At 48.1% G+C, this 27,772-nt stretch overlaps 7 protein-coding genes across 25 annotated transcripts in view; 4 read left to right on the top strand and 3 right to left on the bottom strand.

Moving 5' to 3' along the window:
* LOC121594746 (CLIP-associating protein) overlaps positions 1-2,400 on the top strand; it is a 155,301-nt gene extending 152,901 nt beyond the window's left edge. For all 11 annotated transcript variants that reach the window (XM_041918364.1, XM_041918363.1, XM_041918359.1 and 8 more), the window contains 3 exons: positions 66-272; positions 348-472; positions 547-2,400. In XM_041918364.1, the coding sequence (XP_041774298.1) occupies positions 66-272; positions 348-472; positions 547-634 (420 nt within the window). In that variant the 3' untranslated portion in view covers positions 635-2,400. The remainder of the gene's footprint in view (positions 1-65; positions 273-347; positions 473-546) is intronic.
* A 667-nt stretch (positions 2,401-3,067) lies between these two features.
* On the bottom strand, positions 3,068-7,316 carry LOC121594754 (angiotensin-converting enzyme-like). Of its 3 annotated transcripts, none has more exons than XR_006005023.1 (5): positions 6,628-7,316; positions 6,252-6,339; positions 5,979-6,161; positions 4,115-5,903; positions 3,068-3,808 (listed from the first exon to the last, which is right to left on the bottom strand). XR_006005023.1 is itself a non-coding variant. In XM_041918384.1 (5 exons), the coding sequence occupies exons 2-5, from the start codon at positions 6,815-6,817 to the stop codon at positions 4,166-4,168; spliced, it is 2,199 nt and encodes a 732-aa protein (XP_041774318.1). In that variant the 5' UTR covers positions 6,818-6,944; positions 7,076-7,316; the 3' UTR covers positions 3,068-4,165. The 3 variants fall into 3 exon arrangements, 2 of the variants coding, with proteins under 2 accessions (XP_041774318.1, XP_041774317.1); XM_041918384.1 differs by having other exon boundaries at positions 3,068-5,903; positions 6,628-6,944; positions 7,076-7,316; XM_041918383.1 differs by having other exon boundaries at positions 3,068-5,903.
* Positions 7,317-8,094: 778 nt separating this feature from the next.
* Positions 8,095-8,881, bottom strand: LOC121594770 (cytochrome c oxidase subunit 7C, mitochondrial-like). 3 transcript variants are annotated; one of them, XM_041918415.1, is made up of 3 exons: positions 8,796-8,881; positions 8,608-8,707; positions 8,095-8,380 (listed from the first exon to the last, which is right to left on the bottom strand). In XM_041918415.1, exons 2-3 carry the CDS (start codon positions 8,692-8,694, stop codon positions 8,264-8,266), a joined length of 204 nt encoding a protein of 67 aa, XP_041774349.1. In that variant the 5' UTR covers positions 8,695-8,707; positions 8,796-8,881; the 3' UTR covers positions 8,095-8,263. The 3 variants fall into 3 exon arrangements, with proteins under 3 accessions (XP_041774349.1, XP_041774348.1, XP_041774346.1); XM_041918414.1 differs by having other exon boundaries at positions 8,766-8,867; XM_041918412.1 differs by lacking the exon at positions 8,796-8,881 and having other exon boundaries at positions 8,608-8,789.
* Positions 8,882-9,150: 269 nt separating this feature from the next.
* LOC121594763 (dnaJ homolog subfamily C member 5 homolog) lies at positions 9,151-17,470 on the top strand. Of its 5 annotated transcripts, none has more exons than XR_006005026.1 (8): positions 9,151-9,979; positions 11,271-11,409; positions 11,488-11,640; positions 11,725-11,856; positions 13,188-13,256; positions 14,682-14,883; positions 15,683-15,918; positions 16,110-17,470. XR_006005026.1 is itself a non-coding variant. In XM_041918406.1 (7 exons), exons 1-7 carry the CDS (start codon positions 9,960-9,962, stop codon positions 16,118-16,120), a joined length of 726 nt encoding a protein of 241 aa, XP_041774340.1. In that variant the 5' UTR covers positions 9,152-9,959; the 3' UTR covers positions 16,121-17,470. The 5 variants fall into 5 exon arrangements, 1 of the variants encoding a protein (XP_041774340.1); XR_006005025.1 differs by having other exon boundaries at positions 15,680-15,918; XR_006005027.1 differs by lacking the exon at positions 15,683-15,918 and adding an exon at positions 15,236-15,339 and having other exon boundaries at positions 9,152-9,979.
* A 642-nt stretch (positions 17,471-18,112) lies between these two features.
* LOC121594757 (cytosolic non-specific dipeptidase) lies at positions 18,113-21,548 on the top strand. Its single transcript, XM_041918394.1, has 5 exons — positions 18,113-18,259; positions 18,355-18,712; positions 18,803-19,037; positions 20,136-21,254; positions 21,319-21,548. Exons 2-5 carry the CDS (start codon positions 18,669-18,671, stop codon positions 21,373-21,375), a joined length of 1,455 nt encoding a protein of 484 aa, XP_041774328.1. The 5' UTR covers positions 18,113-18,259; positions 18,355-18,668; the 3' UTR covers positions 21,376-21,548.
* Positions 21,549-21,558: 10 nt separating this feature from the next.
* On the bottom strand, positions 21,559-22,808 carry LOC121594762 (OCIA domain-containing protein 1). The gene is made up of 4 exons (XM_041918405.1): positions 22,649-22,808; positions 22,246-22,559; positions 22,003-22,172; positions 21,559-21,920 (listed from the first exon to the last, which is right to left on the bottom strand). Exons 1-4 carry the CDS (start codon positions 22,712-22,714, stop codon positions 21,655-21,657), a joined length of 816 nt encoding a protein of 271 aa, XP_041774339.1. The 5' UTR covers positions 22,715-22,808; the 3' UTR covers positions 21,559-21,654.
* Positions 22,807-27,387, top strand: LOC121594753 (bromodomain-containing protein 1). The gene is made up of 4 exons (XM_041918382.1): positions 22,807-25,754; positions 25,825-26,072; positions 26,141-26,569; positions 26,660-27,387. Exons 1-4 carry the CDS (start codon positions 23,388-23,390, stop codon positions 27,120-27,122), a joined length of 3,507 nt encoding a protein of 1,168 aa, XP_041774316.1. The 5' UTR covers positions 22,807-23,387; the 3' UTR covers positions 27,123-27,387.
* The last annotated feature ends 385 nt before the right edge of the window (positions 27,388-27,772 follow it).

Raw genomic sequence — 27,772 nt, 5'->3', positions numbered from 1 at the left:
CAAGTGTCCCTTGTTTGTTAATCTTCCCTTGGTTTTGTTTTGTTTTGGTTTGCCGCCGTCTCCAGGTGTCACGAGAGATTGACATAATAGTGGTGAAAATTGCGGGCATACTTCCGCTGGACATTTCCGTAAACATACTGAATCCGGTGATTGCGACCGGCGAATTTCCGGCGAATCTGTGCGCCCTTAAAATACTTACCGAGCTGACGCAAAAGCAGGGCAAGGATCTGACCGATAATCACCTAGATTGTATAATGCCAAATGTAGCTAGGGTAAGTGAATTTGAAGATGTCGGTGGTGTCATTTTGAAGGACGTTACAAGTTGATATGTTTTCTGCTCAAAACAGCTCGCTGATGATAGTCAATCGATGGTACGGAAAGCGGCAGTGTTCTGTATCGTGAAGCTCTATATTGTGATGGGCGAAGAGAAAGTAAAACCAAAATTCTCCTTATTGAACGCGAGTAAGATAAGGTAAGGTGGTGGTGTCTTCCTTAGGAAGTTCGTTTCGTTGTTTTAAAACTAATTTTATCTCCATTTCCTTTCAGATTACTAAATGTGTATATTGCAAAGTCGATGGGCAGTGGCAGCAGTAGCAGTAGTAAGGGTGGATCATCGACGACAGCAATGTCATGATCCAAAAACGCCAAGTGATTATTATTCAAAGGACGCAAATTTGCTAAATTGCTCTGTAAATTTCGTAGAAGCATCTCCGCTATCCAAGAGTAAAGTTATTTATAATCCTATATCTACCTACGTACCCTTGACCGCAGCACCACCACCACAAACATCTTTCTTTCTGTGCGCTTTCACGCCTCGACTCTTTCACACATGCTGTTTCTTCTTTCCCTCCCATTGGCCGAAACTGTAACCGAAGTCCGAAGATCGATAAGACATAATCCCTTTTATGTGTTTATGCGCGCTTCTGCGAGGAATGGTGGGAAAAAGGAAGAGCAAGAGAACGTTACAATAGATCTTGACTATTTGGTTTGGTGTGCGGTGTGCGGTGTTAGCGTGTATGTCATGTCATGATGATATCCCCCTATCTGTATCCGGTTGTGCTGTAGGTAAAGCTGACTATTTACGCTGTGAATTTACTCTCCCCCCCATCCATGCCTGTTTAGTGTATTCCTTCCTGGGCGAATGTGCGATTGTTCTTTCGTTTTACACTGACGAGCAACTGGCAACAACAGGTCCTTATTTTGCTACCTTTCATTTACACTGAAGCTAGTTTGGTTTTTTTAACACCTTATTATGGAGCGAAAGAGCGCAATTGGATGGATGGAGCAGAGAGGAGGGTGCAACGTCATTGTTGAACAGCATTGTTAGGTAAAGAATTTGATGAGGAACATTTGATTGTACCAGAAGAACAACATGAACCCCACTACTTGCACAAGCTACTGCTTCGCGCGCAATTTTAGCGCAACTGACGCGTTGGCGCGAGTGTAGCAATTTGGCCAAAATCCGGAAATTGAAACCGTATCGAAGTTTTAGTAGTATTTACGAAGAAAGTTTTGCTTAATAAAAAAAAAAAAGATAACACGAACTACAAACAAAACCAGAGCTGCAAGAGTGAGTGAGTGAGTGTTGGAAAGGTGACAAAAGACAAAGTAACTGATATGAATGCCTTTCCATCGCTTTTACGCTGCATAATTGTATGGCCCTCTTGTTGTAGGACACTCGACCGAAGAGAAGAGATGATAATAATGTGTAAGCAAACGCTGCTAATATGTCGCTAATATTTAAGCGTCAAGAGAATCTTGATCTTCGAACCGAAAGCCCATTCAAACACGTTCAAATGGTGCACAGGCACGGCTGAAAGCCGTCTAATTTTGCAATCGAGACGTGTGACGCCAATTTTGGTGTGCACCACTCATGCTGAATGAAAATGGTGTCGTTGACGATCAGTATAAATACTCCATGTCCCTAACGATTTGATATCATTCCAGAAGGATTTGGAGGAAGATGTGTGGTGTGGCTTGTGCTTGCAAAAACAAACAAGAGAATGAACAAAAAACATTAAAATAGAAAACGCTTTTGTGTAACCCTGCTCTGCTGCGCGCACTGTCGCGATATGGTAGCTTCCGGCAACAATGATCACGACACGAATGTCGCGTACAATCTCCACACTATAACAATCGATACACAGTGAGAAGCACGCCTGCACGAACAGAAGAACAAAAGAAGTAAATTAATGAAAACAAGTTATTAAAGTATGTTAAACCCTTTTGTCTGGTAAGGAATGGAGGATGGAATGAAGAAGACGAAGAAGAAAAAACATTACAAGAGAGAGAGAAAGACTACCTCTACTCGGGATGTCTAGTCGTGTAAACGTTAAGGGACGCGAGCAAATAATCGAGCGAAAAAAATCGTTACAATTGTAAAAATGTAAGAAAGGCAAAGAAAAACACACACACATCTACACACACACTAAAGCAGACAAAAAATGTGTCCCATAAAGTGGTGGTAGCAGGATGCCCCTTTGGCGGTGTTTTAACAAAGCACCGAAACGAAGCGAACGCGTAATGGCAAAAACAAAATCACACAAAATGTGGTAAATTGCATATTACACGAATTAAAACAGCGCGAGCGGCTAATGATAAGCGAAAAACGGCGTTACTGCGTTGAAGAGAAAGAGAAAGTACTAAAGAAAGGAAGAAACGAAAAACAGACGCGAAGTTTAACAATAACGATTAAACCCTTTATACTAATAAAGAGAAGAAAAGACGAAACGTTAATACAGAACACAGATAACGACATTGGGTGAGGATGTTTTTTATGTTTTTTTCTTATGTTTTCTTTCCGTTTCTCGAATGCGAATGTGGAAAGATTATGCATAATTTGAGAATAATTTATTTTTGGTTTTAGCACTAAACTACGTTACGTTATGCTTAATGTTCGTTAAGTTTCGTAAGTTGTTTTTCGTTTTAGTTTTGAACGCCCATGCTGCTGCTTCATCTATGTGCTGCCCCTGTGTGCGTTTGTTCGTGTTTGGTAAGTGTATTCTTATTATTTATCTTTATTTTCTGTTTCTATATGATTTTAAATGTTTTTTCTTTATGTGTTTGCTTGAAAAAAGTTTATTTCTACATTTATTTCATTTGGGTTTGTTTTTGTAAAACTTTTGGATACTTTTTATGTTGGAGAGGTTCAAATGTAACTAGCTTAAATCGGTTTCTTTGCTCGACTGTTATTCTGGTTGATTTCGCCTTAAAAAAAAGACAAAGTAAAATTGACGAAAGTACGCTTAATGCTTTTTGTTGATCTGTAGGACGGTCCAGCAATTAGGATTGTGACTCATGTAAGGACTTATTTTTACTAAATTGCAAACAAGATGTTTCCGTTATCTAAACGTTAAATATGGTACTGAAGGGTACAGAAACGAAAAATTGCTGACCACTGCTCGAAGCAATTAGGAAGGAATACATTCGATAACGTTAAAAGAGTAATTAAGCAAATTCCAGTAATGTAAAACATTTTGCGCCTATAGTTATGCTCCATTCTGCGCACAGTCAATCCTCAATCCAACTTCTCGCTCGTATTCTCTCGTGCTCCTTCTGTGTCTGCTCTGCGACCAGCTTTTACTGTTTCCACCTTTCACCGATTGATTGTTACTGCTTAGTTTGTAGACCACCGTTTAGCCGATGTTTATGTAGTGTGCGCAAGCGAAAAGACACTGTGTGTGGTAACCCACAGCACTAGAAATTCCAAATTCGACGTTGTTGAATGTGTTCCGCGCTACTGACGGGTCATTTAACCCGCCCTTGTTAAAACAGTTTAATTTTGCTAATTGCTTCAATACCAACATGCCTGGAAGGAAATAAAGGAAGTAAAAGCGAATTTTACCATTAGCCATTGGAAAAAGCCCCAGCACAGCTGCTTGAGCGGGCGCGCACGCGCTCGCACCAATCACAGGAGCGTTTAGGAGAAAGATTTAAAAATCGAGGTAAAACGAAACGTAATTGAACAACTATTTTGTTAACCAACTTAAAACAAGGTGTAAGCTACCTTCTTATACGCACTCACGTACAAAGCAGGGGAGGATTTAAACCAAAAGCGGCGGAAAAAGAACAAGAATAATAAATAACGGTTCCCATTTGTCAACCCAGTTCCAACCTGTGCGCGATATGATTTGCTGCGTGTTCGATTGTAGTTTGTTGCCTTTGTTCAGTGTTCCCAGCCCACAGCGAGCCGGTGGCGGGCAATGAATCGGTCCAAAAACTCGCTCAAAGGTTGATAGTACCGGAGCAAACTGTTGGCCGATATGTCCACCTCGCCGGTTAGCTTCTCCAGCACGTCGGTCCAATGTACGGAGGACCCGAGGGCTAGCGCCTTCCGTAGCAGCTTGCCCGCTTTCTTGGAACCGTACAGGTCACAGCGGTGTAGTGGCATCGGAATTTCGTTGGCCGGATTGGTGCCCGTACCGAAAAGGGCACTGCGGCAGAGTCCCTCGTACAGCTGGTAGCTTAAAAAGCTGGCCAGAAAGTACCGCACAAAGGGTGTATTGTCGGAGAGGTGGTAAACAGCGGCCGGATCGAACAGTGGCACCCGCGCAGCGACGGACGACGGTGGACGAATGCCTTGCTGTCGTTCGAGCAGAAACCAGAAGTAACTGTTCGCATCCTGGCCGTAGTCGACGCTGCCATCGAAAATGTCCCACCGGTACTGGTCCATCAGATACTCGAAGGGAATGGTTGGCAGTTTCCCCAGCGCCATTCGCAGCAGGAATGCATAGTCGAATGAGTTTAGCGTGGCATCTGCACCACCAAACGCCGGCTCCTTCTCCGGCGCCATGTGTTTGGAATCGAGCAAACCGAGACGGACGAGATGTTGCGGCGTTATGGCCCCTAAGTAGATGGCATCACCGAGCGCCTCCTGAAAGGCGGCCGTCGTACCATCGCTGAAGATGGTCGGCTGTTTGGCCGCTTCCATGTAGTACACGATGTGACCCATCTCGTGCACGGTGACGTAAAAGTCTTGCGCTGCCGCCTCCGATCGTGGACACACGATCATGCGGTAGTCGGACGCACCGTCGGCGTACATGTTGGCTGCCGTTCCGTGACACTTGCCACCATCGACACCTTTGCCGATGAGGCTGTGCTTCCAGAATTCGTCCGTCATGCGTGCTAGCCCGAGCGAGGCGTACAAATCTTCCGCCCGCCGTACAAGATCCATCGAGGTCCAGTTCGCTTTGCCGAACGCTGCATCAAGATCGACCGGATGGGGGATAATGTCACGTCCGTACTGTGTCCAGCTGTGACTCCACATACCCCCGAGCAGATGGGCCGGAATGAGACCATCAGCATCGATGGAGGCCGCCTCGGCCGGATGCTTTTCGCGCACAAAATGGCGTACGACGGCGTGTAGCTTCGCGTAGAATGGTTTCACCTCGTGCCAGAGACGATCGACCTGAAGCCGTAGTTCGGGAATCTCAAGCTCCTCGCGCCAACATTCCCCGACATCGCGATGGTTTGCACCGCGCATACATCCAGCATTCATGAGCTCGATCAACCGTCCGTACGGTTGTCGCATCGGAGGCCCCACAGCCATACGCCACGATTCCCAGGCCCAGCGAAGCACAGTTTCGGGAGGAAGTCGACCCGAACACACACGATGCATTCCATCCGACAGCATCAAACGCTCCAGATCGGGCTCACCGGAGAAGCATTCCATTCGCTTGGGTAGCTTCGTTGGCGCCATGGCGGAAATGAGCTCCTGCGACGACGAGTCTGGAGCGACGAAGGATAGATCCAAATGTCCCACACTAAGACCCGGGTATTGGACGAACGTATTGGCCCACAGAACGGTGGCAGCGCCATCGGGACGTCTTCCACAGTTTGCTGGAATGCACACTTCCGACTCGGTGTAGATGCGCTGAATGTACGAAAACAGCTGCGCCATTTCGCTGTAAAAGAGGAAATGTGGTCGAAAATGTGGTCGAAATGTGTACGGTCAGTCACGGCTCCACCATTACACGTACCTTAGCTCCTCGGGGGTATTGCGTGGTCCACGGCACAGCAAGTAGTAGGCGCGATCGTACGGCCATCCCTGCTGGCGGTAGAGGGCGCCCTCGTCGCACGCTTCCTGCAGCCAGGCGGACTTCCGCTGAGCTAATTGAACCAAGCTCTCGAGCGTGAACTCCACACGGGATTGATGCTGTGTGCTGCCGGGAAGAGGGAAAGCAATCCATCAGCTTGTGGTACCGAGTCGGAACTAGCGCTTCCCTGCATCCATCCAAGCAAGACTACTGCACCTTAAATCCCATCCGTACTGTGCGGCCTCACGGTTGAGTGCGTGTAATTCCGCGTTCATGCGCTCAAACCACGCTTTCGCATCCGTTGCTTCAATTCAAACGCAGTGAGAGAGAGAGAGAACGAGAGAAAGACACCAGGCGTCCCCATGTGGGTGGCCGTTAGGATTGAGGCAGAATAAAAACGAAAAGCACATATAATCCTGCAATTAATACACGGCCGTCCCACGGAACACGAAATTCTCTCTCACACCCACCACAGGGACGGTTAATTTCGGCCTTATCACAACCTGCACCCGTACAACCCGAAATGATGATTATATGGCCCATCGTAAAACTAGGCGGCACTAATTAAAACACCCTCCGAGTACCTACGTACCATTTTCCAGGCGTGACTGGGTGACAACGGACGGTAGAACGGTAAAAATCGGCAACAAGTACAGCAGGACCACGTTTGAGGCGCACTTTTGTCCGTTGTTACGCGCCATCGCGATGCCAATGCCCCACCGACGCGCCGTGCACACGCGCCAAACACGGACTGAACCCGTGGCGCAACGAACGGTGAGCATTTATACCGTTTGCCGTCCTCGGGGCAGACCAAACAGGCCGACCACCCACCGGTTGGCGCGAAGGCGACTCACTAAACGACGGACTAACTGCCAGTGGCCGCTCGTCCGTTGAGCGCTGTTGATTTCCCTAGAGCGCAAGGATACTCGATTTGTTCGTTCATTCGTGCGTGTGCGTGTGTGTGTGTGCGTTTGTATGGCCATCATCGTCCTAGCACACACAGCGTGCATCAAGGATCGTTTGCTGTTACTCACTCTCACCGTTTGTTTCCTTCCCCGACGCACGGTGAATGTTTTGCCGGGTTTGCCTTTTCACAGAACGTTTGACGACAGCAGAATTTGTTTGCAAAAATGTGTCCTCCCTACCCTTCAATCGTGTTTCGCGTGGAAAGGCTCGGTTCTGCTGAAGCTGAAAATGGTAATAACCGCCGCGAGGCAGCTTACACACTGTCTAATCCACTCCCGCCCAACGCGCGTGTGTGTCAATGTAGTGGAATGGCGTGGAAAATAAATAACCGCTACATGGAAGGTTTTCCTTTTTTTTTTTTGGGGGGCCCGGAGCACGAAAACAAACCGTTTTCGCTTAAACATAGTAGCCTTGGCCGGGGTTGGTGTCATGGGAATGGGGAAGAGGGTTTGGGATTGCATATTACGTTGAATTTGCGCTAGCATAAAACTGACCTTTCTGATTTATAAAAATCCGCACTTATCGATTTCCAATGCAGTTTTTCATTTTAAATGTGATATTCAAATAATAGTCAGTTTAGGTGCTGTGCTCGCAATTTATACATTTTTTTTCCTACTTCAACTAAGCTTCACAGCGTGCTAATCCAGCTTACTTGCAACTCCCCTTGACAACCACGAAGTAGTCCGTTTTCCTGGAAATTTCCCCCACAAGGGGAAATTGCTACCCCGCCGAGTTCGATCAGGGTGAGGGTCACCACTAAGCACCCTGGTGACGATGGTTGGTTGTGGTGTCACCACCCCCGAAAAAGGTTGCCGACATTTGCACAACGATAAGCTAAAATGAAAACTGATGTAGCTCAATTTGTACGGATTTATCTTTGATTGATAATTTATTGGTTTCCCTCGCGTCGGCGCCGTCTCTTATGTCATCGAGTGGCCGCGCATTTCCATTCCCCCCCAGGCTACATTTGGCAGTATTTCCACGGCTTTGGTCGTCGTCATAGGGTTCGGAAACTACGTGGGGACAAAGTGATAAGTTCCAAACCAACACCACACACACGCACACAGACACACAGTAATACCGAACGCAGGAGTTTTGCGTAGCGCACCAGATTTGGATGATAATTTTATTGCGTTACTTCATCCTTTGCGGGGATAATATTAACATACACTCGGTTCAAGCACACTAACAGATGAAGCTGGGCCTCTGATTGTGCGGGCCCCATTCGCTTCCCGGCAGGGCCAGGGGGAAACGCTAGCTTCTTACTTCTTCAACAGCTGATGTCTGAGGATGAAGAAGGGAGCGCCCAGTCCGGAGCCGAAGAACACGATGAACATCGCAGTCAGCTTGTACCGGTTGGTGAGGCTGAAGGGCAGGTTCTGTGGGAGGGAGAATAATGGAAAAAGGTGACCGATAGCATCAGTAATGCGTACAACATGATTTACACCAGAAAACATGTTTGCACAATTGCTGCCTGTGCAAATTTTAGCCAAACATTCTCCATTATGTAATGTGCGCTGGTGTCAGAGGCACAAGGTGCTCCTTTTGCTGCTTCGTCTTCGTAGCAGGCTCATGCGGTGGGGAAGATGGTGTACGGGGTGCTTACCTCGCCAGGGATTCCACCGTGCGAATGGGAGTACCGGACCAGATTGGTCATTCCGGTGCGGGTAACGTTAGCGGCGCGGGCGAACATCTTGGCTGGATTTCTGTCGAAGGTAGTTTTCCAGTTAGCGAGTGCGTGAAAAGTGTGTTATTTTGCCGTACCAACACTTGGAGACGATTTTTCACGATTACCTGATCTGACAGCAGAAAGTGACAGTGTGATTTGGGGGTTGTCAAATGGCCAGCTTCGATCGGTGCAGTGTACTGTGGGATTGCACGAGCAACAATGGGTCATAATTGTTCAATAATTTACCTTTTTTTTTGTTATTTGTCACTATCAGTGCGGGCGATTTAATATACCAGAAAAATATTGTTTTGAGGCTGTTAAAAGCGAAATTAAATGCTGTGATTTTTAAGAAAGCAGCGAAAAACTTACTCCAATGCTTTACGGCGTGTGTAAACCGTACAAACAACGCCGCTTCGGTACGGAACGCGCCCGTCATTTTGCGTTTACATTACCCACTGCAGTCCTGTCCGGCCGTTTACCGTATATCATTCTGCAGAACTGTTGCTTGAAAAGTGGTGTGAAATGGTACACCGGAGCAGGGGTCGAAAGAAAAACACGAACGAGGCGAGGCGACTCACATTCGGGGTTTGGCCTGCCGCGCAAGAGCTGCAAAATTTTAGTTAATTTTTCTCCTAGCAGCTCAAACCCGTGGTTGGAAGGGACGAGGCGCACGATTTCTCGTTTGCAGCGAAATATCGAAAAGTTTTCCGCAAAGTACGCGGATCCGCGGGTGCGTGCGTGTGTCCCGTTTTAATCGTGTTGTAGCTTTGCTCTTCCATATTTGCCCGTGTGCGTGAAGCTGTGTGTGCGTTCGTCAATTTTGCGGTGAAATCATACGCGCTCTGGTGGTGTAAAGTAGTTAATTGAAGGGAAACAAAACCGCGAACGGGCCCGGATTAAGCTACCCCCCCAATCTTCCGCCCAGCCAGTGTCCTTGTGTGTGTGTGTGTGTTTGTGTGCGCCGTCGTCTGTCCGTAATCAATCAAGGGTCCATATTTTCCGGAGCCTCTTATATTACACCGACGACGCACCTTGCCCTTTGCCTGTAGCCGGAGACAACACAGTGTGAAACGAAGTGAAAAGTTGGTGAAACTTTTTCGTGGGGGAGCTATTTTGAACCAAAGTCCAAGAAAGAGAACATTCCCATCGATAACGGGCTACCCGCAAGTGGACCAGTGGAGCAGAAGTAAACCGGAAGGAAGGCCGTAGAAGAAGAAAAAAAAAACATCCCGGACGACCACTTCCGAAAGTTGTTTGCGCCAGGCCCTCAAACAAGACACCTTATCACAATGGATAAAAGGAAACTATCGTAAGTGTCTTTCTTTCATTTCAGGCTGCTGCATCTCCAAACCCCCCCCCCCCCCCCCCGTTCCCAAAACTGTTCGTCAAAAGTAACGCCCGAAGAAAAGGTGTCGTTTTTCAATTGATTTATCGCGCGAGCTCGCCAAAACGTGAAACACGGGCCACTTGCATTATTGTTTTATGGCGGAATCGGGGAGGGAGAGTCGTGTAGTAATGCTGCTGCTGCTGCTGCTGCGTGAGTAATAATAATGTTCCACCTTTCCGCCTTCCATCCATCGCTATCAGACGGGCAGAAACAAAGGTGGCGGGGGAATTACAAGGAAAAAAACTCCCCGTCCGTACGTCCCCCAGTGTTTCGTGGCGTGAAATTAAATACTGAGAAATATCGATTTTTCCCTCGCTCGAGTTCAGTGGGGCGCAGTGGGACTGGTGCTGCTGCTGCTCTACCAGATGGAACGTTGTTTCCAGTTTGTAATTGCAAAACCACTCGCCAAACATCCTGGGCGTTGGGGATGATTCGTTAAAGTGGTCCTCGGAACGCCGAAGAAGCGAGTGTATCGGAATGGGCCTGCGAAAGAGGATGGCATGCTAAATCATATGTGCAGCATAATGAGCGAAAAACGCGAGGCCTGCTTAGACGTTTCGTTCAAGGATATATGTACACACACAAAGGAGCAAGGAGGAGAGAGTGCACGCATACATACAGGCGTGCGCGCCTGAGCCAAACGAAGCAGCAGCTGCTGATGCTTGGGGCAGCAGACCTTTTGGCAGCCGTTATTACGATTGTTCTGCTATCCTTCTTTGCTATGTCCTCGACGTATGCCGTTACTGTTTGCTCTCCTCTCGTCACCCAGCCACACAGGCTGAAAGGAAGAGAGACATCAAGGGGACATTGATATCGTATCCTTTCGCTTTGAATGATTTGACTTTTCCGAATGTAAAGCGAAAAGGGGTTGATTGATGAAAAATGTAAAGCATGATTAAATATTGAGTTGCTTGAATGGTTGAAGAAAAGGCTCTCAGGAGTCATATGAAGTTGCATGTTGAATTACTTATACTACCTCCATGTTCCAAGGGTGCCTAATCAGTTAATAATTGATAAGAAGAAATCGCCAAACGCACAGCGTGATGTAAACATTAAAATTTGAAACCCTTGGCTTCGCGCGTGACGCGGTATTAATCACGGGATCATCGTTGAAGAGAACGAAAAAAATACGAACGGCCATCAACACAATCAATACTTCCCAAAATGAAACTGTACTAATGAGCTGTGTGTTTTTTTTTATTAATGATTGCAGTACATCCGGGGACACCCTCTACCAGACACTGGGCCTACAGAAGACGGCAACGGCGGACGAGATTAAGAAGACGTACCGAAAACTGGCCCTCAAGTATCACCCGGACAAGAACCCCAACAATCCCGATGCGGCAGATAAGGTTCACTTTCCGACAGGCTTTCCGAGCGTTGCGTCTCCTTTCTAACCCATTGCGTTGCATTTTTGTTTTGTTTTTTAGTTCAAAGAAGTAAATCGTGCTCATTCCATTCTGAGTGATTTGACGAAGCGAAACATCTACGACAACTATGGTTCGCTCGGACTGTACATCGCGGAACAGTTTGGCGAAGAGAACGTCAATGCTTACTTCGTCGTCACGTCGCCCACGTGCAAGGTAGTATTCGACCCCACCCGCTCCTTAGTACGAATTCGAATGTCATCAACTGTATTTTTCTCCCTCAAAAAAAAACCCTTACAGGCACTGTTTATGATTTGCGGTATCATCACCGGATGTTATTGTTGCTGCTGCTGTTGCTGCTGCTGTAACTTCTGCTTTGGCAAATACAAACCGGTACCGCCGGAGAATGCGGGAGACTATCATCATCTACACGTAAGTAAAGCTGGAACAGCGGGCACACCTCCATCAGCACCAGCATTTAAAGTTTGCCACGAGCCTCCTCCGTAGAAGAGCTGGACAGTCCTAATGCTGCAAAAACGCAGTCCTAATGCAGTGTTCACTACCACCACCTTCAGTGAATGCATCCCCTTAGAAAGCAAATTCACTGCTCACTGCTTCTCTTGTGCGTGTGTTCGTGTGTGATAGAGCATTATCCTTAAAACTCTGCTAAAGGGGAGCTTTTTACCTTTCTCGGGGTTTCGCTATTAGAGTGTAGGATGTGTTCTGCGTATGCTGTACAATTTTCCTACCAATAAGCCCATCGCGGAGCTTAGAAAACAAGGCCGATGAAGCCTTAAAACATTCATTCCGCGGCACGTAAAGAGCTGGGAAACAGTGTGTGTGTATGTGAGAGAGAGTCGTGTGCCTTATCGTTTTATTGTTTAGGTAAACAAATGTTTGGGACATGTGATTGGATGTAATGTGCGCTGCTGTGTTGTACGCCTGTTCGCTAAGTCAAATTCTGAAAACAAATCATCTGGCTATTAATCTTTTTCGTTTTTTTTTTTGTTTAACACATCATCTTCACAAAAAATTCAAAATCATCACTTCAAGAAAAAGCATTGTTTTTTTTTTGTTTTGGTTAGCTAGCTTTTTAGTTTGGCTTGTTTGTGTATTTGAGTTTTTGATATTGTTATTACGTATTGCACTGCACTCACTATCTCATACTTTACGAGACATACTCATGTGGAGAAGACATTTCGGACGACCCAAAACGATATACACCGGATGGAAAGCATGTTTTTCTTTCAATTGTGCACACAGAGCCCCCCGCGTTTGTGCTGTGTGATGGAGTAACTATTTCTCGGAATATTACTTCAGTTTAATTCCCTTGCCACCGCCCCTCTGTGAGAGACACATTACGGAACGTTTGTGCTCGTGTGTGTGTGCGCCTCCTAAATGAGCATTATCCTTCACCGATTTATCCCACACGTTCAATCGATGGTCCAATTAACTCTACTACTACCGCTACTTCTGTTCCATCAGATCGTGTGCCCACGTGCGCACTTTGTTATCATCGTCAGTCGATTGTGTGGCCTTCAGCAGGATCTGATTATTATGTACTGCTGCGTATCCTCCTCCTTGCTCTCCCTTTTTTTACCAACAAAGGATAACCCTTTGGAGCCCTCTGTCAGGGACAGACACACACACACACACGCCCAAACACCACTCTCCACACCACCGCACACGACGTTGCCGCATTCACACACTCTGTCTCTATCACCTGTTTTTTTTCTACATGTTTTTTTTTCTACATTCATCAGAGAGATGGTGCCGCAAGTAGTAGCAACGCGCGGGAAGGAACGGCCGTCACAGAACAGCCAACGCGAAGAGTATGTATTCGGTTTATCGTTTGTACTTTTTTTATGTAAACTCCATTTACTCTCCCTCATTCATCCTCCCTCATTCACATTCACTGCACGATTAAAGTTGTTCCCTTTTTTGGTTTTAACATTCGTTTCACTTTATTTAGTTTTTCTCTCTTTTTTTAACACTTATCTCTTCTCATCCCATCTTGACGTTGTAGTATTTGCTCATCCTTCATTCATTCTTTCATTCATTTCGGCATCCGTTTAACCTGCATCATTACGCCCACCATTTACTTACCTTTTGATTTTCTCTCTCTCTCTCTTTTCTTTTCCTTCCCTGATTTAGTTGGAAACAATTTCGTAGAAATGTATTTATTTTCAATTGAGGCATGGGAAATTTTGTGCGGAACCGAGAGGAAAAGGGGGGCGTCCTATAATAGTAGAGCGATTGTGTGTTGGAGATGGAAAAGGATAGCATTTTTTATTGTGAACAAAAGCAGCATAGTTGTTTGTATTTGCATAACGGGAAGAATTAATCGGAATGAATGTGTTGTTGTGGCTTGTCCAAAAAGGCATGGTTGTGCGTATTTTACCAGCATATAGAAGAATAGAATTCAACCAGAAGACAGACCACTCACGGTCGGTCCAGTTCTGCACCTAGTTAGACATCCTGCGTAAAACAATAAAAAAGTGAACTTATTTTTTGAATTGGTCCAAATCATTGTACGATGTGTATTGGTTTGCTAATGTTTGCTGGCGCATGGAAACAGCAGCAGTCATCCCATCAGTGGAGTGGAGTGTTCAGTCTTTCCCCCCGTATGTCTCTTTGGTCTGTATTTAGCATCAGTAGATATGTATGTAGCTCTAGTTTGTGCTCCGTTTTGGAGTACGTCCCCCCTAGAATGTTCCACACCCATCCACTAATATCGACATCTGGTTCGTGGTTTAACAACACTGTACGACGGTTGGAATGTGCGTATTAACAGGGGTTGTGGGGGTTGAGGGTTTAGTGTTAGAGTATTGTAAGTTAGTCCCGAAAAAACCAACTTCGCTGGGTCTCTTGGAGATGGTGCAATTGAATGCAAGATATCTAAGTTAAGTAGAGTGTGTTTGGGCGATGGTTTTGTGCATAGATGTGTGTATAATGTGTGGCTTACTGTAGGATCGCAGCGTGTCCCTAACAAACGCAAACGAAAACGCACTTATTAACTAAAAACACTACAGGTTTACAGCTACAGCTTGCGCTAACGTTGATGAATTAGGTTGTAGTAGTTGGCGAAGGGCACATAGGGGGCACTTCCCTCCACCTGCGCATAGCAAATTTGCTTTGTACGTGCTGCGTGTGCTATACTACCAAATGCTTTATAGTTTTAAAGGGAAAACAACTGAAAAACGCGGTCGACTATTTCGTTACTAATTGCGATTTGACTGGTTCGTGTTTCTTTGTAGGAGGATTTGCAAGATCTGGACGATAATGGAGGAGGCAGTGGTGGCCCGGTGACGTCACAGCCACAGGCGGGACAGGCACAGGGAGCTGGTATGCCCGTGTACGCCATGCCACCGCCGTCGTCCAATCCGACGAATCCGTTCACCGGAGCCGCCACCGAGAGCACGGGGCTGAACACGGGCAATCAACCGATCTACACGCCAGGTAAGCAAAAAGGGATATTGCCTATATTGCTCCCCAACGATCCAATGCACCATCGCCCTGTTGGGCGGAATCATCCCACAATCACATACGAAATTGAACCATACACGTTACAACGCCTCGCCTCGCATTTGATGGATGTTGGTGTCTATTAGTGTGCTTGTATATTGTTATTAAATACCGCTCATCATCCCATTACGCCTGTTGTTGCTGTGTCTTGTGGGAAAAAGGGGGGAGGGTCAGTGAGAAGAACAACATGACATGTGTGCTGTGTGCTGTACAGTTGTTCAATATTAATGCCTATCTATTTGTCTTATTTCCTTCACATTCCATGCTGTTCATGATCGGGAACTAGGCCACTAAAATGCATCTCTCGATTTGGAATTCGATAACCAGCATCTGCTATTAAAAAAACGTTAAACACAAAAACAAAACAAAACAAAAAACAATAAAAATATGGTAAACCGATCATCCTTTTTCCTCTACGTAGTTTTGGCACTGTGTTGCGTAGGTATTACGCCATAACGTGTTGTAATGCATGTGCATGTATGTGATCCTCTCATTATCCTCTTTGTTTTTTTGTGTTGCAAAGCATGTTGGTGCATAAATCACCAAAATTGTCTGAATAATTTGTTTTGTGCTTGGATATGATCAAGTCCTACAAATACTATGCACGAACGATCATATAAACATTGTGTTTTAGGCTTATGAAGCACGCTGCATTACTTTTCATTTCATGTTTCGTTTTACTCCAAACTAAGGATGTTTCTTTTGTTCTGTTATATTTATTTCTGCCCAGGAGATTTGCTCCAATTTTGAAGTTGTCCCAGTATCCGTTTATAGTTCAAATCACCTGCGCAAACATGAACAACGCACCAAGTGCAACGGATACAATTCTTCCACATTGATGTTGCCTTTGTTTTTGTTTGTGTTGTTGCTGTATCTTTAGCTTTGAAGAAACTGTAGGAAACGTTCCATTCTACTGGGATGGAAAAATAAAGCCGAAAAATCCGATCCGATTCCCCTTTTCGTGGTAATGTAAGTAGATGTGTAGTAAACACGTAATAGTTAGAATGTGCAGCGCCTTTTATGCATGTTATGAGTGTGTGTGCGTAAGATCGAACTCCTTCGAATATAGTGTATGTTTTGTAGTGTTTATTGTTTGTAACTAAAACCATCCTGCCGTCGTCTACCAATGTAATAATGCTCTGTTGGTACCCACTTTTTAGGTATGAAGTGAGCGTATTAATCGTCGCCATCAATAACACGATACGGTTCGAAGGGAGGGAACCCGGTTACATGGACGTAAGGGATAAGGCGCGATAAGGCACAAGTTGAGTCATGCCCAGCGGCGCCGCGCCCCTCCATTTATCCCGCATCCCTCGTATTTGTGCAGCGAATAGCACGCGAACCCGAAATCAAACACCCCCTATAACAATATGCTGTCACAATAATAAGCAACTGTAATAATAATCGTCGCTAGAACCAGGACCGCGAGCATCTTCTCCCTGCCTGCCTGCAAACAAAACACGGTGGTGGTGGAAGGCACACCCGTACATACGCAAAGGGCAGCAGAGGAGCGAAGAAACAAAAGTATCTTTTTAGGGTATATTTATACGTTTAAGTAATGGCAAATAACAGCAGTTAGTAGAGCCCCCTTTTCTGTGTGCATATATATGTGTGCGTGTGTGTGTGTACGTGTATTTATTCTAGTGAGGCTACTTCCCACTGGATGCCTCAGAGAAAGAGGAGACAAGAGAGAGTGGCGCAAAGCAGCAGTAGAAAAGGAAGAACAAAATCAAAACAATTTAAGAAGCTAACAATAATACTTTCATCTTGCTGTGTGTTGCCGCTAGTATCCGTATGCTACATACTACTAAATCACATCCTTTTCGGTGACACGCGCTCAAGTCGTCAAACAGGCAAAAACGGAGATGCTGAAACATAACACACATACACACTACCAGAGAGCCACAATCACACACAGCATTAACGTTATCGCACTCATTTGGAAGACTTCATAAATTAGCGAATGTATTTTCTGGTTCAAAATGGCGATTTCGATTATTCACTACCACCATCCCCTCTCGAGCGTAAATGGGGGATGCAACAAAACACATTAAAATTGAACGATTTAGTGGTGTGTAGATATATATATGTATGTATGCGCCAGCTATACCATTTAGAGGTGATCTTATGGGAACGTGTTTCCTCCTCATTTATTAAGTGTTACTAATTCGATTTTTGCAAATACTACTTCAATTTCGAGTGTGAAACCCGTTATGCATATTACGATACTAAGAAAAACGGAGGAGAAAGTGCATACACACACAGGGGGACGGTGCACCACGCGGAGACAGTGACGGAACAGTTCATTATTATAATCCGGTGTCACATCCCGTAGTACCGGAGCTTTCGGACGGACAAAAACCATTAAAAGTGTAGCAATTAATTGCGCAAGTTATGTTGTGTGTGTATCTAGGGGTACAACGTGCATGCCCTCCTCCTGCATATGCCACACCACTGTGCAGATAGTTATTGTACTGTACGAACGACCGTAGGACGAGATGATGTATGATGATGATGAAGACAAAGAGTAGAAGATGCAAAAGAATATATCTATATACATACAAAATTCATAAATCTTATATATCCATTTATCCCCCAAAATTCCAAAGCATTTGAAGCACACATACACACACACACGAACCTTTAATTAGAGGAGACGTTGTTAGAGAACGGTTAAATTGTTGCTGAGTGTGTACGGTAAGGAGTTGCAGGGCATGTGAAAAGGAACGAGAATCAAGAGAACAAGTATAGGACCGTTGGGATGGGAGAAAAAAGTACTGGAAGCAGCGATTGCTCGAATAAGACGCGGAATAATCTAACAACAACAACAACTCACAACGACAACACGAACGCTCTGGACGCGGGACACAGGACACGTGCACGTTAATTACGACAATTGCAGCAAAACATTATATATTGTAAAATATATTGAACGGTGGTGCGGACGGGAGAGAAGGCTGTTCGAAGCGAATGGGAAATGACAACACTACAATAACCGTTACGGAAGCAAAACAAAATAAACTAAAACCTGAACGACGAAACATTCATTGCCACGTTATGCAAAATCCACAATAAGAGTGAGAGAGCTAGTTTGTGAGTCTCTGTTTGTGCACCAAGTGCGCCGCTTTGTGTTTTTACAGTCCGAAATTATTCATCGTTTTTGGCACAGCCTACTCGTTACCACAGGAGAACGACAATGTCCGTTTATCAAACTGCAAACAGTGTTACATTTACAACGGTCATCAAACGGAGATGAACGCCCCACGACAGAGAGGAGAACGGCGCGAGAAGTGCATTCAGCAGAGTACAGGTTAGTGATTATCTTAAATATACACATCTCTCTGTTGGAGAATACATTTAAAGGTGAAGCAAAATCCCCTCCGATTAAACTTCGTTCATCCGTAGCGATAGCACTATTTGAAGAGCTGGGGCGGGCCACCAGCGGTACCTTAAGTACTGGAGCTTGCGCATGTAAACAGATGCCGGAATCGTCATCTGTTGGTGTGCGATATCAGGACGGACAAGGGCAGAAGGGCCACGAAGCAGGGAGAGAGATTGCACTTTCTTTCAACGAACGATCGCAGCTCGCGTAGTTCGGGTTCCGAGCGCCAGAAAAGGTTTGGCCGTTGGGCTGCTAGGTTGGGCTCCAGTGTCTGTCGTGTGATCTTATTGCGAGTGTGTCTGCCTCTCCGTCTCCGCCTGTCTCTGCCTCAATCAATATGTCCAAAGCAGATCTTCCCGCTGTGCTGACCAAGCTGTTCAGGTAAGTGAATCTAGTAGTGCTTCTGCTGTTGCAATTCTCAATGTTGCTTCATCATTGCCCCATTGTCGCTTTGTTTTTTTTTCTTTCCAGCCACATCGATGCCAACAAGAGCAAGTACATCGATGCGCTGAGGGAAGCGGTGGCGATAAAGTCGGTGTCCGCCTGGCCCGAATCTCGCCCGGAAATCTTCCGCATGGTGGAGTGGGTCGCGGAGCGACTGCGGAAGCTCGGTGCAACGGTTGAGCTGGCCGACGTCGGCAAACAGAAGCTGTCCGATGGCCGTGAACTCGATCTACCGAAGGTCATCCTAGGCGTGCTGGGAACGGTAAGTGTGCCATTAAGTGTGTGTGTGTGTCTGTGTGTGCTCAAAGTGGCCTAAGATCGCCATTTCTTTGACAGATGTGCAAAACGCATTAAAAGTCAATGAACTCTCTCTTGTGTCTTTGGTGTGCATTGTGTGGTGCAAGACTCTCTTTGAGACTTTGTTTAGGCTGTGTGTGCCCCCCCAAACAGGCAAAAGAAGCTTGCTCCATTGATGCGGCTGCTGGGAGAAGGCTCGGCACGTATGTTTACTATAAACTGCACCTGACCTTTAGCACAGAAGTGCAACGTAACGGGTGGGTGCTGCGTGTGTGAGTGTGTATGACGCACCCTATCTATATCGCCCCCTTTTTACTACGCCTGGCAAATGCAACGATTGCAATTTGCAATACGTAGGGAAACGCCGCGAAAGGGAAGAAAGGGAAGCGTTGCTATATTTTGTTATGCGTCAGCATCAAACCGTGCTTTATTGCAAACGACGAGCAGTTTATGGGTGTTAACATGCATGCCATACACACACACACACACACGCGCCGCCGAGTGTCGCGTTTCAATGGGAATCACTCTTGGCTGGAAGTGAGCTGTGCTTCATTGATAAGACATTCCGAGACATCACACACCGTGCGAGTTGTGGAAGGGGTGTGGGAATGGGGTTGACAAGGGGGAAGGGGGGAGAAAAGACTCATTATCATCAAGTGGGGTTTTGGGGTTTTGTGCTGCGATAAACTAACCAAAATGTAGTCAAAAATAGCGGTTAACGACAGGGGGAAACAAACAAGAGAGTCGTATCGAGCACTCAGGCCACTTCAGCTTCAGCAGTGGAAGCGCCGAATGTTGTAACCACAACAACAACAACACAGCAACCAATGTGTTGCATTGTTCGCTTACGAACTAAGTAGGCAATAAATGGACTCCCCGTGGACAGTTGATTGATTCTTTCAATGTACGTTTCCAGCGCAACGATTATCTCTGAGCAATTGGAATCTGAAGTATCCTATAGAAAATCGTATCTTATCAGCATACTCCACCTCTTTTAAGACTTACCGTAATCGAATGATCGATGATGATTTACACCTCGCATGTATTGGATCGTCTTTTCCAGGACCCGGCGAAGAAGACCGTATGCCTGTACGGACATCTCGATGTGCAGCCCGCTATTCTGGAGGATGGATGGGCAACGGAACCGTTCGTGCTGACGGAGAAGGACGGCAAACTGTTCGGACGTGGGTCCAGCGACGACAAGGGACCGGTACTGGGATGGCTACACGCAATCGAGGGCTTCCAGGCGATCGGAGAACCGCTACCGGTGAACCTTAAGTTCGTGTTCGAGGGCATGGAAGAGTCCGGGAGCGAAGGGCTCGATGATCTGCTGTACGCTCGCCAGAAGGATTTCCTGTCCGACGTGGACTACGTGTGCATTTCCGACAACTACTGGCTCGGTACGGACAAGCCGTGCATTACGTACGGGCTGCGTGGCATTTGCTACTTCGAGGTCGAGGTCAGCTGCGCACACAAGGATCTTCACAGCGGCGTGTTCGGCGGGACCGTGTACGAAGCGATGAACGACCTGGTGTACCTGCTCGGCACGCTCGCCGACAGCGAGGGCCGCATTCTGATCCCGAAGATCTACCAGGAGGTGGCCCCGCTGCTGCCGAACGAGCAGGCCATCTACGATGCGATCCACTTCGACGTGGGCAGCTACCGGGCCGAGCTCGGGGCGCGCAAGCTGATGCACAAGGAGGACAAAACGAAGATCCTGATGCACCGGTGGCGTCAGCCCAGCCTGTCCATCCACGGTGTGGAGGGTGCATTTTACGAACCGGGTCAGAAGACGGTCATTCCGAAGAAGGTGATTGGCAAGTTTTCGATCCGCATCGTGCCAAACCAAACGCCCGAGCTGACGGAACGGTACGTGAGCGAGTATCTGACGGCCAAGTGGGCTGAGCGTGGCTCACCGAACCAGTTCGCGGTGCGTATGGCGCACGGAGGCAAACCGTGGACGGAAGATCCGAACCATCCTCACTACCAGGCAGCCCGTACCGCTACCAAGCATGTGTACAACGTCGATCCGGACATGACGCGCGAGGGCGGTTCGATCCCGGTCACGCTGACGCTCCAGCAGACGACCGGCAAGAATGTGCTGCTGCTTCCGATGGGTGCCTCGGACGATGGAGCACATTCGCAGAACGAGAAGATCGATGTCCGCAACTACATCGAAGGGGTAAGTGTTTGAAAGGATTGGATTTAGGGTGGAAATGTTCTTACGCTTTATTTTTTACATTTAGACCAAACTACTGGGTGCATACTTGTACGAGGTATCCCTCATCGGAGGAAACAAATGAGGCGGATCAATGCGAATCGGCCTGACTGTTGAGAGAGAATAATACATCACCTTACTAAGACCCATCACTCCCTGCTGCTTCTCGGCAATGAAATGTTACTTCCAACCTAATACCAGTCCGCGAGAGCTTATGGAAGAAAGCAAATAAAATGTTCGGCACTTTGTTTTAGTTAACATACTTGTACGTGTATTTGTAGTGTGTGTGTGTATTTAGGAAACTTTCTATCTGTACTAATTTAAGCATGAAAGAGTAATGAAAGGGACGCTTTGACGAGGAAGCCTACTGTGACCAAGCATCGCCGTACTTGTTCTTCACCGACGGTGGGCCCGGCGGCAACGACGGCTGTTCCTCCGGTGTCATACTGCCGCGGCGATCCATCGACTCGCGTCGAATCGGAGGACTGTCCTCGAGGACTGTCGCTGGCCGGTAAGGTTGCTGCTGTCGTTTCAGATACTCTTCCCGATTCTGTCGCCGCAGTTCCTCGTAGCTTTTGGATGCCTTTGGAGCGAGTGGCAGCTGAAGATCTTCCTCAAAGTTGGTGGTAGCTGGAATAGAAAGGTAATTAACACTGTGTTAAGAAGTCGGTACTTAAATGTTTAACGAGCTGTTGGCTTTTCTTCTACTCACAGTCTACCGTTGGACGGCCACTATCATCCAGGCCCGAGTATTGTGGACCATCGTAGTACAGATTCAACGAACCATTGCTGAGGAATGATTCATCGGCATGCCGTTCACGTGCCGGTGTAGATTCAAACGGCGTCAGCATGCTCGATGCACCGAACCCCTGATCAGGAAGGCTGCAATGGGAGATCGATCGTCAGTCTGGTTGCAGTTTGCATGGTCATTTCGCGACGCAATACCGAAACTTACAATTTGTCGGCCATTCCCGTGGTACCTTGACGACGTTGGCGCATCATGTCCGCCAGCCGCGAGTTGGGCAGCTGCATAATCTTTTCGGCACATTTGCCCTGGTAGCTTATTTTCCCGATGAAGTACCCGAGCGTAACACCGACCAACACCTTCGGAGCGGGACCGAAACGAACGCTCGCCTTCAGGTATTTATTGTGCACCGCGTACCATGCGCCGAACCCCATAAGCGTCCCCAGTGGGAGCGATCGTTGGAAGAAGGATTCGCGGTTACACTCCCGCAGCACACGCAACTCTTCCTGGGAAAATTGGTAGTTCTAGAAGGGAAAACCAAGTTTCACAACATTGCACATTGCATCGAGCTGTGGGGAGGGGGTTTATCTTTTTTATGTAACATTTTACTTACCAATGCATTTCGCTGTCCGTCATCCAGCTGCTGCTGCTGCTGCAATTGGTCGTTACGTTGCATCATAAAATTAAGTACTTTTTACTGAAATCACGACGAAAAGGTGTGTTGTTATCGCGCAGAGAAAACGTAAATAAGCAATCGGAACAAAACAGAGCCGGCACGGGAACAGCTGACATTGACAGCTGACAATTGGATATCGTATTACGATACGATTAAAATATTCACATGAAGAAATTGTACTTTACTGATATAAATTCATGATTGGATACAAACCGTTCCATAAAAAATATTATTTCAGTAACCAAAACTGCACAAAATGTGGTGAGGTCACTCAAAACTAGAATTTTGGATTCGATTTGAAACGGTTCAATTAAACACGAACCGGTTGACTTTTGACAACGAACCGGTTGTGTCTTGACAGCTTGACAGGCGCTGTCATCTCGGGAATTGCTGTAAACAAAAAGAAAGGCGCTTCAACAGCACGAACAGAAGCCAAGAAGAAAGGGAACGAAAGGGAAAGCTCGCAGTGACGAAAAGGCCTGGTTACGTCGAAAAACACGCATTAAAATTCCACTTTCAAAATAGGTGAACAAACGACCGTCCTCTTTGAAAGGGTGGCAACACAGCAACGCACCAACCAACAGGTGTGAAACCCCTGCCAGCAGCAGTGCATCACTAGCAGCAGCAGCAGCAGCAGCAGCAACAGCAACAACAACGACCCTCATCGACGACGACCATGGGGATCGACTTCGAGGTGAACGATTACATCAAAACGCTCAAGAAGGACGGTGGCCCCTTCAAATGTCCCATGTGCGACAAGACGTACAAATCGGTGATTGGGCTACAGTACCATCTGAACAACTATGACCACGACAACCCGTCCCCGGCCGTGCCTGCCTCGGTGTCGACCCCGATCAAGCAGAAGGGCCGCAAGCTGAAGGTGGGCGTTACGCCCAAAAACCAGATCGCGTGCAGTCCACCGAAGGAGGGCATTACGTATCTGGAGAGTGAACACTTGGTGCGGCTCGACTGCAATGGCAAGACGGTGAAGATCCCGGTGCTGGACGCACTGCCCGTGATGTCGCTCGAGGAGTACGAGAGCAAGTGCAAGACGGCGTCCGACTTTGAAGCGTTTGCCGTGGCACCACCGGAAGAGCCGGAGGTGCAGCTGCCGGAGGGCAAGTTCAAGGAAATCGAAGACTACACAATCTGTGATGCCCCGGCCCGGCCGAACGCGTACATTCGCTTCATCGAGAAGTCGAGCGAAGAGCTGGACGGCGAGGTAGAGTACGACGTGGACGAGGAGGACACGACCTGGCTCAGTATTATCAATGAACGGCGTGCGGCACAGAACGTGGGCCCAGTGTCGGTGGATTCGCTCGAGTTGCTGATGGATCGGTTGGAGAAGGAGTCGTTCTTCCAGGCGGCGGCCAACGGCCAAAACGGCGCCGTCGTAGACGATGACGCCGTGTGCTGCATCTGCATGGACGGGGAGTGCCAAAACACGAACGTGATTCTGTTCTGCGACATGTGCAACCTGGCCGTGCATCAGGATTGCTACGGAGTGCCATACATCCCGGAGGGCCAGTGGCTCTGCCGTCGGTGTTTGCAGAGTCCGAGCCGTCCGGTGGATTGTGTGCTGTGCCCGAACACCGGCGGTGCCTTCAAGCAGACCGACCACAACCAGTGGGCCCACGTAGTGTGTGCGCTGTGGATACCGGAGGTTCGATTCGCCAATACCGTGTTTCTGGAACCGATCGATTCGATTGAAACCATCCCGGCGGCCCGGTGGCGCTTGACGTGCTACATCTGCAAGCAGAAAGGCATCGGGGCGTGCATTCAGTGCAACAAAACGTATTGCTATGCCGCGTTCCACGTGACCTGCGCGCAGCAGGCGGGATTGTGCATGCGCATGGATACGGTGAAGGGCACGGACAGCAACCCGGTGGTGGTGCAGAAAACGGCCTACTGCGATGCGCACACCCCACTGAACGCACTGCAGACGACACCGGGCAACTCGCCCGACGGTGGACCGCCGACGGATGCGCGAGAGGTAACGCGCGAGAAGATGAAAAAGGCACGCAAGCTGCTGGCGCTGAAGCGTACCAGTGCACCGGTGATCCTGATCCCTACCATCCCGCAGAACCGCATCGAGGAGATATCGTCGCTGGTAAACATTCCGAAAAAGCAGCAATTCATTCAACGCCTCATCGCGTACTGGACGTTGAAGCGACAGTACCGGAATGGAGTGCCGCTGCTGCGCCGGTTACAGTCGCAGGGCCAGGCGCAGGGAACGGGCATGCCCGGTTGTCGCGATCGTACCGACGGTTCACCGGACGCGCAGGAACTCTATCAGCAGCTCAAGTACTGGCAGTGCCTTCGGCAGGATCTGGAGCGATCCCGGCTACTCTGCGAGCTGGTGCGCAAGCGGGAAAAGATTAAGCTCATTCTGATTAAGACGACCGAGCAGCTCGTGATGGCACAGCTCAACCCGATCGAGAGCGTTCTGCATCGAATCTTGGACCAGCTGGAGGTGAAGGACGATAAGGAAATCTTCCGCGAACCGGTCGACACGGAGGAGGTGCCCGATTACACCGACATCGTGAAGCACCCGATGGATCTGGGCACGATGCGGCAAAAGCTTAAGCGGGGTGCGTACATCCGCATCGAAGACCTCGAGCAAGACTTCCAGCTGATGATCCGCAACTGTTTGGCGTACAACAACAAGGACACGATGTTTTATCGCGCCGGTGTGCGGATGCGCGATGCCGGTGCAATTGTGTTCCGCACGGTGCGCAAGGAGCTGGAACGGTCGGGCCAGTTCCAGGAGCCGGCGCCCGTTGAACCGATTGCTTCCAGCGCGCTGTCCGGTCGAGCGATCGGCAGTTCCAGCGAAGATAACATTGCAATGGACATTGAGAATGAGCTGACCAAGATTACGGGCCAGTCGGCGAACGCGGAGCACATCGGCAAGCTGCAGACACTGCTGAGCAAAGCGAACGGAATCCGGCACGCGTTGACGCGCTCCAAACGCATCAAGCAGATACGCAACGAGATTGCGCGAGTAAAGCGAGCGATTAGTAAAGATCCGGAACGTGGTTTGGTAAGCAATGCGGTGTGGTCGGTGCGGAAATATGAAAAGATTATTGATAGCATTCTCTATCTTCCTTTAGCTAAACGATCGTCGAATATCGTCGGATCTGGTGGGAGCAAGCTCCTCCTCGCTTGGTGGGACAGCTTCATCTTCGTTTTCGCCGAAAAAGTTGTCCCACTCCATGCACGCAGAACCCACCTCAAGCGGGCTAGGTGGTCTCGCCGGAAGCAGTCTTGCACTGGCACAGAAACATCACCAAATCACGCCGGAAGCGAGTCCACTGAAGGTGCTCCAGAACAGCCCATCTCCGTCGGGTGTTAATCGAAGGTAAGTGTGGCATTAGATAAGGTTTGTTTTCTTTCGCATATTAACACATTCTTCCCGCGCCACTCCAGAACGGCTGTACTGTTCACACGCAAAGCACAAGCGGCCTTGAAGAAACCGGAAGCGTCTCTGAAGCAGGAAGGAGCAGGCGTCGGAGCGTCGGGTGGCACTGGGGGTACTGGTGGACCGAGTGGCTCTACGGTAACGCCAATGACAACGACGGAACTGCTCCAGAAGACGGCCAAGAAGATTAACCGTGGCAAGCGGATCGGCAAAAGCGGGAAAGGCATTGAGTCGTTCCTGGAGGCAACGTCCGCTTCGGCGCTGGACGGGAAACCGATCGAGCGGAAATCGCTGGAAGCCATCCCGGACAGTTTCCGGGTGTACCGTGGGCAGCAGGATCGTGAAATCAGTGACTCGGAGAGTAATCTCAGCCTTACGGGTAGTACCTGCAGCAGCTGCAGCGGATTTAGTGGCAGCGGAACGGAATCAGAGTTTGGGTAGGAGGAAGAAGGACATCAGCCTGCGGCGAAGGGTTTGAACGATGGCCATTAATTTCGTTTTTTTGCTTTCTTATGGTCTCGCTTTAGCTCCAGCAATGACGATTCGTACTGTGACTCGGAAATGTCCACCAACAGCGAACCGGAGGTGGAATCGTTCCCGGAAAAGCCCGCCCTAGAACCGCTCAAGCTGGTGTGGGCCAAGTGCCGTGGCTATCCGTGGTATCCGGCCCTCATTATCGACCCGAACATTCCGAAAGGGTTCGTGCACAACGGCGTCCCACTGCCGGCCCCGCCGGCCGATGTGTTGGCCCTGCGCAGCAACTACGACGAGCCCGTGTTTCTGGTGCTGTTCTTCGATGTGAAACGTACGTGGCAGTGGTTGCCGGTCGGCAAGCTGGAACTGCTCGGTGTGGACAAGGAGCTGGACCAGAGTAAGCTGATCGAGTCGCGGAAACCGACCGAACGGAAGGCGGTCAACAAGGCGTACCAGGAGGCACTGCACTACCACAGCCAGGTGTCGAGTGCGGATGGGCCGGCCGGGAAATTATGATGCTATGGGAGTGTGGGGCCGGGAGCAGGAGGATTCGTAATATCTAAAGGGGAGCAACCGGAGGAGGATGGCGAGGAGGAGGAGGAAGAAGAGGAGGAGGAGGAGGAGGAAGAGGAAGGGGAGGAGCAGGAAGACGAAGCAGAGGGAGAGGAAGACGAGGGAGATGAGGATTCGTGTTAGATCTGTCGTTTTTTGTGTGTGTAAAGGATGGGGAATGTCCTTTACGGTTTTATTTTTTAACAATGTGCGAATGATTGTCGTTTTCTATTATGTGTCCATGTTACTGCGTATTTGTGTGTGTGCGTGTTTGTGTTAGCGGTAGAAGAAGTGTTGAAAGGAATTAAGAAGGGGAAGAGAAGAAGGATGGAAGCTGCTCTACTACATCCGCGAGATTTGAATGTTAGTTGAAGTTCGTTTTATTGGGTTTGACGTGTTTATTCCGTATTTTAACCGTCGCGCGGCGAGCGAGCAGTGAGGATGATGTTAGGAATGTAAGTGTTGGTTGCGAGTTCATTTGTTTAGCGCATAATGAAGGGAAGATAGAATGGGTGGGCGATCGCAGAGCATCGAACAAGAGATCATTTTGTTAACGTCGATGTCGATGTCTTGACATATTTGAGCGTGTGTTTTTTTTTTATTATTCATAGTAA

This window comes from Anopheles merus, chromosome 2L (genome assembly GCF_017562075.2).
Source record: "Anopheles merus strain MAF chromosome 2L, AmerM5.1, whole genome shotgun sequence".
Lineage (NCBI taxonomy): Eukaryota > Metazoa > Arthropoda > Insecta > Diptera > Culicidae > Anopheles > Anopheles merus.
This window is presented reverse-complemented; position numbering and strand designations above follow the sequence as displayed.